This window comes from Halyomorpha halys, unplaced genomic scaffold, assembly GCF_000696795.3.
Source record: "Halyomorpha halys isolate HHAL.00 unplaced genomic scaffold, Hhal_1.1 Scaffold34.1, whole genome shotgun sequence".
NCBI classification, from domain to species: Eukaryota; Metazoa; Arthropoda; class Insecta; order Hemiptera; family Pentatomidae; genus Halyomorpha; species Halyomorpha halys.
In genome coordinates this window covers 1,221,959-1,235,166 of record NW_027105031.1, presented here as the reverse complement: position 1 = coordinate 1,235,166, position 13,208 = coordinate 1,221,959, and the positions used below count along the sequence as shown (strand labels likewise).

The 13,208-nt window shown below is 29.6% G+C and overlaps 1 protein-coding gene across 3 annotated transcripts in view; it reads right to left on the bottom strand.

Annotated features, from left to right (window-relative positions):
- The window catches only part of LOC106685848 (pre-mRNA-splicing factor 38B), a 16,046-nt gene extending 2,851 nt beyond the window's left edge, over positions 1–13,195 (bottom strand). The window contains exons 1-4 of one of the 3 annotated variants that reach the window (XM_014428806.2): positions 13,041–13,192; positions 11,672–12,899; positions 2,346–2,513; positions 94–237 (exon numbers count right to left, since the gene is read on the bottom strand). In XM_014428806.2, the coding sequence (XP_014284292.1) occupies positions 94–237; positions 2,346–2,513; positions 11,672–12,898 (1,539 nt within the window). In that variant the 5' untranslated portion in view covers position 12,899; positions 13,041–13,192. Of the gene's footprint in view, positions 1–93; positions 238–2,345; positions 6,391–7,827; positions 8,529–11,671; positions 12,900–13,040 lie in introns of those variants that run through there. The other 2 variants (XR_001343908.3, XM_067047824.1) reach the window with 2 other exon arrangements.
- Between the last annotated feature and the right edge of the window lie 13 nt (positions 13,196–13,208).

Below are 13,208 nucleotides of genomic sequence, written 5' to 3'. Positions count from 1 at the left end.
TACACTATATACTATATAAATAAGTATCTGAATAAAAAAGAAAATAATATGATGTAGGACAAAATATTGATAATATCAGTAATAAAACACTACCTTTTTCTTCCTTTTAATATCTTTTTGGTGGATTTCAAGAAGTGACTTCTCTTTTTTTATAGATTTCTTGGAAAGCATTTCCATCTCTTTGTTTCTCTCAGCTACTTCAAGTTTCTTTGTGTCAAGTTCTTCTTTTTCTCCCATCTAGATTATATACATATAAAGTGAAAAATATGTTTAGGAAAGAATACAGTAAAATCTTAATTACCTAAAAAAATAAAGTAAAAATTTTAATTTCTACTGAATTTGTGAGTTATAACAAACCAACAGAAAAATATTTAATTATTACTATAAATAGGACATAAGGTAAGGAAAGGTTAATACCTTTTCATAATTGATTGTACAAAATTTTGAATTCGAGTTTTCAATGGAAATACATGTTTTGAGGTCCACCGAGTCCAAAAAATGGTCTATGTGTAGCCTAGCTATTTAAGGCTAATATATGCATGAGATATGACAACAACTTTTACGATAAACTAATCACCAGAAGTGCCACTTTAAAGAATTGATATTTTACATTTTCTCAAAAATGGTACTAACTATTTTGATTAAACTCGACATTAAGTGATATTGATTATCAGCTAAATCTTATCCTCTTTAAAACAGTCTGTTAGGGCTTCAATAATAAATTTTAAAAAATCTTCCTCTACAATACCTTCAATTTTGTTTATTTGAAAAAAAATAAAAGCTCTTATTGTCAGCAATAATCAAAAATGAATAAATATAAAAGAATTTTATGAATATACTAAAGGAGATCAAAGGAAAAATTGAGGCATCCAATTAGAATGGGTAAAGCTGATACCACTCGATCTTTCCTGATTGCCTTAAGCTTTCATTTAATTGTAGTATTCTTGACAGGAATAAAATTTACATTCTTTATTCTCATCTCGAGGATCCCTAAAATGCAAATTTTTATAGCAACTGAAAAACAAAAATTTATTGTTCATAATTTTAATCTTTTTTTTTTTAATTCGTGATTATTGGTTTGAAAATCACAAAAATAGTGATAACTTCAACACGAGCTGATAAATCTACATAAGTGAAAGTTATGTGATGCATGCACTATACCAGTTTTATTTTTTTTGTGGCATGCCGCAGCATATCTTTAAATTTGTTAGAAAGTTTCTTTATTCAAGTATTATTAGTCTGGCCATCCTAACAGTTGACTAATGATTAGAGTCTAGATTCTGTGCAGTAAAAAAAATCATAAAACATGCAAAAATTAGGGACAAAAGACAGCCACTCACTTCTATTCTGAGGAAAAAATTTACATTTAATTTGTTTTGTTCCATAAATTACTATTTTTTAAAAATCAAAATTGGATAGGAAACCAGCTAAGAAAAAGATGGAGATAACACAAGCACCAATTAACAAGTTTGGCAGAAATATTAAGACATGCCAGACTAAGTTCATAATTTTTACTGAGGACTTGTGTACTGGATCTATTACAAAAGGAATTAATGTTATTAAAAATACACCATTTCATGAGACTTGGTTATTTAGACCTTAAAAGGAGTATTTTCTTCAAAAACTCAGATGTGAAATGTTTATGATCACAATACCTCCCCTTACTATATAAAAGTTAAACACTGAGATTTGGTCTTTGAAGTTGGAAAAACTGAAGTGTTTTACCGATAAGCTGGGTGAACATTGAAGGCACTGATCAGACATATCCAATTTACATGTAATATCAAATGGAAATATTGACTGTAAAACAATTTTTATACAAGATAATAAAAATCTGTACCACTACAATCCATGAAGGGTCAGGAGTTATGTACATTGTAAGAAAATACTGTTTCTTGAACCACTGTTATACAAGAAGGCGATTTGTTCATGATCACTTCCCGAACCCACGGGAACCGAATGGTTGACTCACGGCTACAGTAACAGAATAAATAAATATCTACCACAGCTGGATTTGAGCCCGGGTCCTTAGAGTTAGTAGTGCAGTGCCTTATACACTGAACTACCCTGCTTACCCTTATAACAAGATTGATAAATATATTTCCCCCTTATAAAATATTAATAAATTTAATAGATTATGCTACTTGCAAAACTTTCCTAATAACATCTAGCGAACCCCTATGGGTTTGGAAGCATAGGCAGTGCCTGGGGCACATGGATCAGACCAAGTTCTTGGCATTTTTAAAATTATGAAGATATATCTTTTATTATACCTTTACATTAATCTTTTTTATTATTTCATTGATTTTCTATCATACCTAATGGTACATAAATAATAGAATTACCAGCTGTTTCCTTGCTTTGTCTTTTGGTGTGTCAGTCCAAGAAGACCTATCAGACATGTCCGGAGCTGCATTTGTTCTAAACTTCCTTGAGCTGAGACCAAGTTGTGTTCTCTTAGAATCTGGTAGTTCGATCATCCATTCCTCTCTTCTGACCACTTCTGCCTCTGTCTGTGGTAGATTATAAAAAGTTTCATAATCAGATTGTGCAAATTAGAAGAACCAAAATATAAAAAATCGTTATATTTCCCTGAAATTAATATTGATAAATAAGCAAAACCAATTCTGAATTTAACAAATAAATCTTATGTTAGTTTAAGATATTAATCTTAAAACTTAAAAAAATAATCTTTAAACACAAAAACAAATTTTTTATAAAAAAAAAAAGTAAAAGACAAGTTAATAAAACCTCACTTATCAGCAGATTTTTTAAATCGAAATATTTAAGATTTAAAATAGCAAAGATTGTTGGTCATATTTTCTCTCTTACTCAATATTATAATAGTTGGTTATAAATTCCTTCACAGAAAATTAATAATCAATCTTAGGCTGATTAGAAAAATAAATAAAATAAACTAGAAAAATAATTATTATCGTATCAAACAGAGTTAGGACTAGAAAAATTAAAATGATGAGAAGATAGTTGGCTGTAGATAATATATATGAAGAGAAGATCTAGTGTATAATGGAATATAAGGTAAGGAAAGGTTAATACCTTTTCATAATTGATTGTACAAAATTTTGAATTCAAGTTTTCAATAGAAATACATGTTTTGAGGTCCACCGAGTCCAAATAATGAAGACTCAAAAAATGGTCTATGTGTAGCCTAGCTATTTAAGGCTAATATATGCATGAGATATAACAGCAACTTTTACGATAAACTAATCACCAGAAGTGCCACTTTAAAGAATTGATATTTTACATTTTCTCAAAAATGGTACTAACGATTTTGATTAAACTCAACATTAAGTGATATTGATTATCAGCTAGATCTTATCCTCTTTAAAACAGTCTGTTAGGGCTTCAATAATGAATTTTAAAAAATCTTCCTCTACAATACCTTCAATTTTGTTTATTTGAAAAAAAATAAAAGCTCTCATTGTCAGCAATAATCAAAAATGAATAAATATAAAAGAATTTTATCTAATCACTTAGATTCCCGATTTCCTACTAGTAGCCCTGATGAAGACTAGAAATTCTGGCTGAAACATTAGCACTATTAAACAAATATTATAAAATGGAAAATTATAAAATAGAATCATAAAGCTAATTCAATTTTATTTTTAATAAAAGAAACATTAAGTAATAATATCTGTGCAAAGGGATATAACCGAATCACATAGATAAGTGAGTTTTTATTATTAATTTAATAATATTTGATTAACATTAAAGATAAATAGAAAAACCAGATAAAATGATGTTTTGAACACAATATGATAAGCTTCAAAACTCATTAAAAAAATTGAACTACTTCAATACAAAAAGATAGAAATTAATTTAAATAAATGAATAGTTTTTATATCACAAAAATATTACATTCTTAGGAATATCACTAAATAATCTAGGCTACAATCTAATAAACAAGTCCCACTCTCCCTTCCCTTCACACTTGTCAATTATTTAAATTAAAATTTTATAAGAAAAATGATGCATAACACTAACCAATTCTTAAATATAATTTATTCCATATTTTGATTCTCAAGCACTATATTAAGTCCTGCTTCATTTTAAATAGAAAAAAATTGATGAAAGTAGCTATATATCTGATGTTGATAAAATAGTAGGATATAAATCTGCTGAATTTCAATGGGAGGATAAAGATAAAATTATTTTTGGTAATTAGGTTTTAAATTAATAATTAATTCATCATTTAAGTGAGAAGAAAAAACTTCTTTAGGCTTTTTACCAGCGTTAGTTCATCTTTATAAATAATATAAGAACAAAGCAATTGTTATTTTAATACACAGCAGAATCCTGATGATATTACAACAATACAGCTTGACCCATAAAAATAAATACACCACTATACAGATTGGTCCCCTCAGTAGATTTTTTGCCTTCGTTGTCGGTAAAACACCCGCTAAATTTTTTTCCTCAAATGAAAACACCTTTGCTCATATATTTCCCATTGCCCTTTTCTTCAAATTTCTCTTTTCTTCATTTTTCTTTCCTTGCTTTCATTACATTAATTAATGAGTTTATTCTAAACCATGCCTCTGAAAAAGATCAACCAGTAGATTTCTATAAAAGGAAAAAATAAATCATTAAAGCTTTGGCTAACGAAATCAAATATAACGTTCTTAAAACAGTAACCACATTGATCCTAATAAACCATGAAAATTTTTTGTTTATGTTAGAAAGTATTTGGTTAGTCATCGGTAAACAGTAATATAAATATATATAAACAAGTGTACTTGCAAAAATCTCATCAAGTTTTTCTTTTAGTTTTTACCTTCAATATTAAATCAATGAAATCTGAATCAAGGTTTTAATTATTGGGGTTCTACCAAAATATTTTCAGATAGATCTAAGAAGTCAATTTATTTGACATGTAATTGTTTGGTCCTGGTGATAATAAGTATTCATTAATAATAAGTACTTTAACCACCCATTAACTTTCTATAATGAATAAAATAATTAATAATCATATTTCTTTCTCTTTCACTATTTAAGATATTAAATTAATATCTTACTATTAATAAAGGGACGTGACGGCCGTACGGGTTGAGACGCAGGTCCCAGTGTGCTCGGTTCAGAACATTGAGGATTCGATTCCCACCTGGGGCAGTTCATTCATTTTTCAGCAGTCCCGAAGAATGAATCTTGACACTCCCACCTTGGTTAGTATGCGGAGGCAACCTAGGAAGCCGTCAGAGGTTGGCAAAAAGGACCGGACCACTAGGCCCACTTGCCGGACTTGATCCCCCACCAAATACCAGTACCAGTACTATTAATAACCTTTGTACCAATGCCAATTATTTGGATAAATTGGCATAAAAAAATATTTGTATTGTATTGTATTATACTTTTCATTACAGCAGATCTTGATATAAGAAAATTTTTATGAGTTATTTTGGTCACACATAATTAGAAAGGCAATGTTCTATATGCAATGAAGCTTGACATAAACCTGGAAGGCTCATTCCTAAAAGAAATGTTCAACAATTTTAGGTATAAGGATTAAGTATAATTTAAATAAAGATATTTAGCTTTTCAAACATAATCGAAGATTAATTCAGGACTATAGCAAATAGTCATGCTCAATCAAGGACCCCCTTAATAAAAGGTGTAAGTAGAAGTAATCTCGGCTCATATAAACATAAATATATGAGGCTGTCAAATTAGTCATGTGGTTTTCTGTTGTATTATAATGAAAAGATAGTTCACTGTAGATTGTTTTGTTTTTTGTAACCCTCCCTTCCTCTTAACACAATGTACGATTGCTTATCATCTTCCATAAAACAAGTGAAAATATATCAAGCATTCTTTAAATCCGGACAAAATATAAAATTAGCTCCCACAACACATACAATAAGCAGGTAAGATAAGCATTACACCACAAAGTGTTGACATAAAGCCTACTAAGTATAAACGTTCACTTTACGTATAAATATTTGAAATAAAAGTGCTGACAAAAAATACAAAAGATATAAAAGGACACTTTTTTGGTAGAAAAAAGGGCAAATTGTAACTGAATTATTTTCAATGGAAAGATGTTAAGAGGTTATACTTCAATTGGTCCCCATTTGCCTCAACACCTTTTTATTGTAAATATTTTTTTATTTTAACTTTCAATAATAAATAGCATGATATTAGTTTAAAATGAAAATCTGATATAATACATAAAAACAACTATGATAATACTCGAGAATACTGGATTCGGATCTATACAAACCAAATTTTTTAATTGAGTAATACACACTGGTTCTGAACTGTCTTTAATGTCTTCCTGAGAAAAAAATTGCTATTCCTCTACATAGAGATATTTCTGAAAACTTTTTCATTATATTTTTTCGATATCCACCACTTTCCTCACCACCATTCTGGCTGAAATTAAGTATACCCAGATTATGAATTGTTGTATTTACAAAATTTTTTAAATTTGTTTTATACTGGATATGATAACTGAACCGACTTAACAGTATAGTGGTGAAAATTAGTTATCTATTGGGAGAGTTAAGTGTGCAAAAGAAGATAGCAGTATTCTATCTGAAGCTACAAAATACTAAAACACTACTTCTTTTATCAACAATGGAAAAATAATAATTAGATTGTAAAATACTTTAAAGTAAATCAAGTGTGGTTTTATTTTTATTTTATACTATTCTTCAGTATATACAAATTTTACTATTAATAGATTTTTTTGTTTTAGATAACAAAAAAATATCATCCAACTACACATTTTTTTTTATTACAAAGAAAAGTTATACAACAAACAAAAAATATTTACTTATATTACTCCAGCGCAATTTAAATATCAATGAAATAAATAAAAATTCATATTTTAGACTCTTTACTATTCAAAAATTATTAAGCTTTGTTTTTTATTATTCCAGAAAAAAATAGGAATACATATATAGAGAGAACATATTACTTTTACGAGAAAACAATTTCTTATACAAATAAATTAATTTATAAATGTGAAAATTCAAAGTTCAAGAACATTGAAAACGTAGGTTTAACGTAGGAAAAGGTAGGCATTAAATAAAAAGTCATTTATATTTATTTCGGCATTTCAGCCCTATTCTCTGCCTTTTGGCCAAAGTCCAATCTTCATTTTTCTCATTTCAAATCCAAAACCAATCACTTCAGAAAGTACTCTAATTCACTTCAACCAATTTTTTAATATGGTTTTTAGTGGACACTTCTGGAATAAACTCTTGAAACAATGGGGCTCTCCCCCAGAGCTTGCTTCCACCGACTCAAGAACAGTCTAAAGCTCAACATTGTCTTCTTCCCTCCAAGTCCTAATCATATATACCCTTTTTATTCACCAAAAACAACAAAATTTACTACCATTAAATATTGAAATCAGCCAATATCAATCCTATTTTCCCATATATGCAAAATAACATTACCCAACATATCCATAAATCTTTAAGTATCTTATTCTTGTTAGTTTCAATAGATAATAGATAAGCTGCATTTATTTTTTATAAAAGAAAATATTACTAAACGATAGGTTACTTCAGTGTACTGAGACCAGGGTTGATTAACAGCTCCCTTCTAATAAACGACATACAATATTTATAAGAGATCCAAATATATATGGCAAAAACAAGAAGCCAATAAACAAAATGTTGAGAACTAATAAGTTGTTTTTAAAATCTATTTCCAGTATTCTAGAATATTACTCCACTTAGTATATAACTATAGAATTAACTAAGTTATTCAAGTTTCACAAATTTAGATTTTAAAATAAAATAAAACTTCTGAACATTCCTATTACTTACAGTGAACTAAGAGACATTTTTAAGACAAAAAAACAAGCGATTGATATAAGTTAACTTACAAGTTTCTTAGAGTAACAAGTGCTGAAATAGAAATATTGTAAATTACATTTTATTAAGAAATGCCTATTTATGAAAGATATAACAATTTTTAAGGATGATAAAATGTTTCTTATTTTAGTCCAAAATAATATACACAGAAGTTTGACAAAATAAATAAAACAAGAAAAATTAAACATAAGAAACCATTAATTCAAAATAAACTTTATTAAAAGTGAAAAAAATGTATAATATTATAACATATTTGTAAATATGTTTACCAGTGCCCTACTATATACAAAGCATAATTAAAATAATAGATGTGTCCTCACCCCAAAAACGACTCACCTCAAATTTTCCCTTCCCCATGTCTGCCTGAGACTTCCCTCTCTGAACTGAGGCATATAAACTTATACATACTTAACACTCTCGGATGTCACGAACATATCATCTTTTCCATTGAGAAGCCTGACTGAGATTTATGGCAGTTTCTCAAGAAGTAAGGAAGTTCCCAAATCGTGGGACCGAGAAGAAAGTGATGAAGAAGTTGAAGGTGGGAAGAAATGACCAGACCGGTGAGTTTGGGGCGATAGACAACGGCCAGTACAAGAATGGACCACGTGTCCCAAGCGACACAATAGTGTTATGGAACGGAAGAGCGGGCACTTTCTGAATCGCCTCTTTCTCATAACTCACCTATAAAAAAAAAAAAGAATCAAAATTTTTCATATGTGAATAAAATACATAAAAATTCAAAATTCTGCTTATTTTTTGTAAAGTTTACATTACTTTTTTTTTTTTTTCCTACGCCACAGGAAGTGGGCTATTACACCATTTTCCCTCTCGCAGCCCAATACAAAGTTTACATTACTTTAAAGGATGAACATTTTTTTTTTTTTCGATATAAACTCCACTTCAGTTCAAGCCTATTTGAAGAAACATTACAGTTTTTATATGCCCTCGCCAAAATAGTTTTCACAATAAACATGGAACATTATCACCTGTTCCGTAAGTTAAAAGAACACTTAGCTGGAAGGTGATTCAGCTCAGAGGTGAAGATGATGTTCAGCACTTTCTACAGGATATGTTGAGAAAAGATATGGCATGGGCATAAAAAACTTCACACTGCCATCCAAAATTCATTGACAACTAGACAAATGTTCACTTTCCTTGTGTGATTATTCTCGTATAAGGAAATTTAATATATGCTTAAGTATATGCAGTGCATAAAAAAGTCAAACTGATTTAAAATATAATGGTATTTCTGTTGAATTAATAAAAATAATGCTTTTGTTATTGAGAAATATAACTTATTTTTTAATAAGTTTTATATTAAATATTATTTAAAAAATACAATTATTAAAAGGAACCACAGAAAATATAATAATTTTATTATATTAACATTATAACCAGAAAATTAGTTTCTGTATCATACTTTGGCATCCATCTTACACCCTAGTTACTCTTTTGAGATGATATTAAACTTATAGACAGATATCTTACAACTAATCATGTAGGTTAGTAATTTATAAACTCCATTTAGTTAGGTGATAAACCTAAAACCTTTAGGATCAAGATGCTCCTTGAAAGATTTAGGGATTAAGTAAGTTAATCCTTTATAGAAGTCTTCTGGGGAATAAAGGAAATGGTTAATAAACTGGAATAATATGAAGCCAAAAGTGAGTGCATATCAGTAAAATATTTTTAACCAATATTTCGTCAGGACCAGGTAATTTCAAATTTTAATGAAATTTCATTTATTGGAAAAATGAGCCTGCCATTTAATAATACTTGGGACAAGTCCCTTTAGAATAATACAGAGAAATCAACAGATGAGGGTTGAGGAGCCTCAGAGTTACTTAAACAAAAATACAAAGAAATATAAATAGTCATTATAAAAAATGGTTATAAGTTACTTTCTCACTTTAATCAGTTGAACAATAAAAAAAAAAAAAAAATGAATAAATAAAAAAAGAAAACAATGTAAAAATAATTAAGAATGGTATAAAAGTTTATATACATATTTACAATTATATTGATTTACAATTTTATGGAGTCTGGATGGATAAGAAATGATTGAACAGACGGGATTTAAAGGTAGGGAGAGTATTGGAGTGACAGATGTTGGAAGGGATAGAGTTTCATAAGGATGAGGATCAGATAACAAATGATCTATCAAAGGCAGCGGTTTGGTGGGCCCTTGTGTATAAATCTGAAGACCGGGAACGGGTATTGCAGGCGCGAATAGAGGATTTGAATTGAAGGAGCTCAAAGATGTATGAAGGACGGTGGAAATGGATGACTTGGAAGATGAAAGATGCCACGAAATACTTACGATGGTAGGAAGGATAAAGCCACTTTAACTCTACATTAAAAACGGGAAACAGATTTACCGAGCAATGTTCATTCACAATCCTTCAAAATGACATAGTTTTGGAGCTTCCCATATTATTATTATTATAACTAATAAACACCAACAATGTATCCATGATAATTCAGTTGTAGTTTTATTTATTTATTTATTTTAGTCAGCTCTGGTAATAATTCATCATTATCAATATCAAATAATGTGGGCAAAGTTTCGTGGATCAATCCTCATTTTCTTACCAATTTCTTTTTTAAATTGATGATGATGACTAATATTATTAATATGACAAGAGCTGATTAAAATAAATAAAAAAAATTACAATTGAATTATCATGGATACAGTGTTTGTTTATTAGTAATAATAATAATATGGGAAGATCTAAAACTGTGTAATGTTGATGGATTTTGGATGAACATTGCTCGGTAAATGGCAGGCTAAGTTTTTCCAATGAATGAAATTTCATTTATTTTTATGGAGCATAATTAAAATAGTCCTTTTAGAGCAAGATTTAAAAAAAAATTAATAAATTAAAAAAAATAAGTAAGAAGACATTAATTTTTGTTTTAGGGTGGGAGATTCACAAATCTTACTAGGCATGATAGGAGAGTGTGAACTCACCAATTCACACCCAGAAAATGGTAAGACCACTGTTGTCAGTAATAACTTGAAACCATGAAGTAATTTGTATTTGTGCTTTAGGTCAATGCAACTGAAAAGGATCTGTTCGGAATTTGTTTATTCTATTGAAGCAAAAGTTTATTGACAGCTGCAATCTAAATGAAGCAATAATAACGAATAATTTTAGTAAGGTCCAGGCCAACAAGGTATGCATATTAAAAGCATTTGAACCCTTCCACTCCAGATATGGACACAAATTTTATTCCCCATCAATACTTTTTACGCCTCTATAAGAGATAAGTTATAAAATATGATTTACCAATTCACAATTTCAGAACTAAATTAAGTGAGTCTCTTACTTTGGAATAGTTACATAATATTGTTAATTGCTGAATAAATTAGAGCTTTATTGAAATTATATTAAATAAAAAGTATGAACTAGGTCAACACATTATTCTATAGACAATGTGAAGTAAGAAAACATTATATGTGCCCAACAAAATGACGGTTGAGACAAGATGTTTCTAGATTATGCTTCAATTTTTTTTTTTTTTTTTTTAAACAGTATAAAGCTATTCATTATACATTTCTTAGTACTCAAGAAATTTACAAGTTAAGTGACAATATGTACATAATTCCATTATTTTATTTTTGAGATGTTTTTACATAACCCTTTTTTAACGGAAACCTCCATATAATGAACAAAAGCATCTTTCTCAGGGGATAACCCATAAGAATAGATATATAAGAAGGGTATATAAGAAAGTACATACCCACCCACTGGTTAGATTGGTATTAGATTAGTATCTTTTTTTATTTACATTTTTTTTTTTATGTAAGATACGTAACGTACCTTGTTATCCATTTCGATTTTCAGAAGAGAAGCCCTGATGTCAAGTGCTGCTTGTGCGAGACTCTCCTGTCCTACGGGAAGTGGCCCAATGATGTCCTCATCTCCTTGCTCCTCCTCTTCCAACACCTCCTCCTCCATAGAAGAACTAGTTGGGGGTAGAGCAGGTCCATAAAGATCCTCGTCTACAGGTAAACCAGGTCCATAAAGTTTCTCCTCAATCACCTTTGGGGGCAATGCTGGCCCAAAATACTGTTCTGGCTCACTACCAGATATTTCTCCTTCTTCTTGTTCAGAGGCAGAATTCCTGTTATTTCCAGAAACTACTTCATCACTTGGATTATCTAAAACTATGACATCAGGCAGAGATGATGAATCTTCTTCAGTTGCCATGACATTTTTAATATCATCTCCAGTTTTTTTATGTTTTTTTTTATGTTTCTTTTCTTTTTTTTTCTTTTTACTATCATGATGAGTCTGTGACTTTTCTCGAGATCTTTTATGTTTTTTTGAAGATTTATCATCTGATCCAACTTTGAGAGATGATTTTTCAGAATCTTCAATACATTCATCAACTATTTCATAGTATCTTGGTAATTTTGGAACTTCTAACTCAGTATAAGGATCCTTATCATCAATATTATCATCTTTCAAATAATCAGAATCACTGTTGCTAGAATGTCTTTCAAATTTACTGTTTTTTTCTTCCCTCATTTCTTCTTTAATATCTCGTCTTGAATTACACAAATTTCTTTCTTTTTCCCTGCTCTTTCTTTTCCTCTCTCTGTCTTTACATTTGTGATCCCTTTCTTTGCAAGTTTTATCATTGTTTCCATTTAATTCTCTACTTTGTTTTCTAGATTCATTATCATATCGATCTCGTCCATTGTCAATTTTTTTTTCAATATTGGATCTTCGATATGATTTTTTATCATCAGAGCTCCCACTATTTCTATCATGTTCCCTTGAAGACTTTCTTTCTCTACTTCGCTTTCTTTCCCTACTTCTGTCCCTTCTAGACAAGATACTATCAACACTGTTTTTTGTCCTGTATCTATCACATTTGGATGAATTAGATCTTAATGGAGATCTTGATCTTGATGTATAATTATCTAGAGAACTGGGTAAGGATCTAAACAAAGGTTTCACTGAATTGGGATTCCTTTCAGATTTGAATCTGTCATGTCTTTCTTCTTCTTCACTCTCTGAACCAGAACAGCCTCGGGCCATGCTGAAAACAACATACAAGTTGAATTCAAATGGGGAAAACTTAGAATTATAGCATTCATATGCATTTCTAACAACAGTTTAGCTATTATGTTCGTAACGAAAATCATTTCAAGCAAAAATTAAATTTGTGCAATTAACTCACCTTTGCCTACCTAAATAAAATCGAAAGATTTAAAAAACAAAAAGAAAGAAAAACAAGGGTCATACAATTAATGAATCACAACGTAAATATTGCATAAACGGAATCACACGACTAATGCATCGATCACGAACAACTTCAGTGTACAGATGGCGCTGACATCGATGTAAC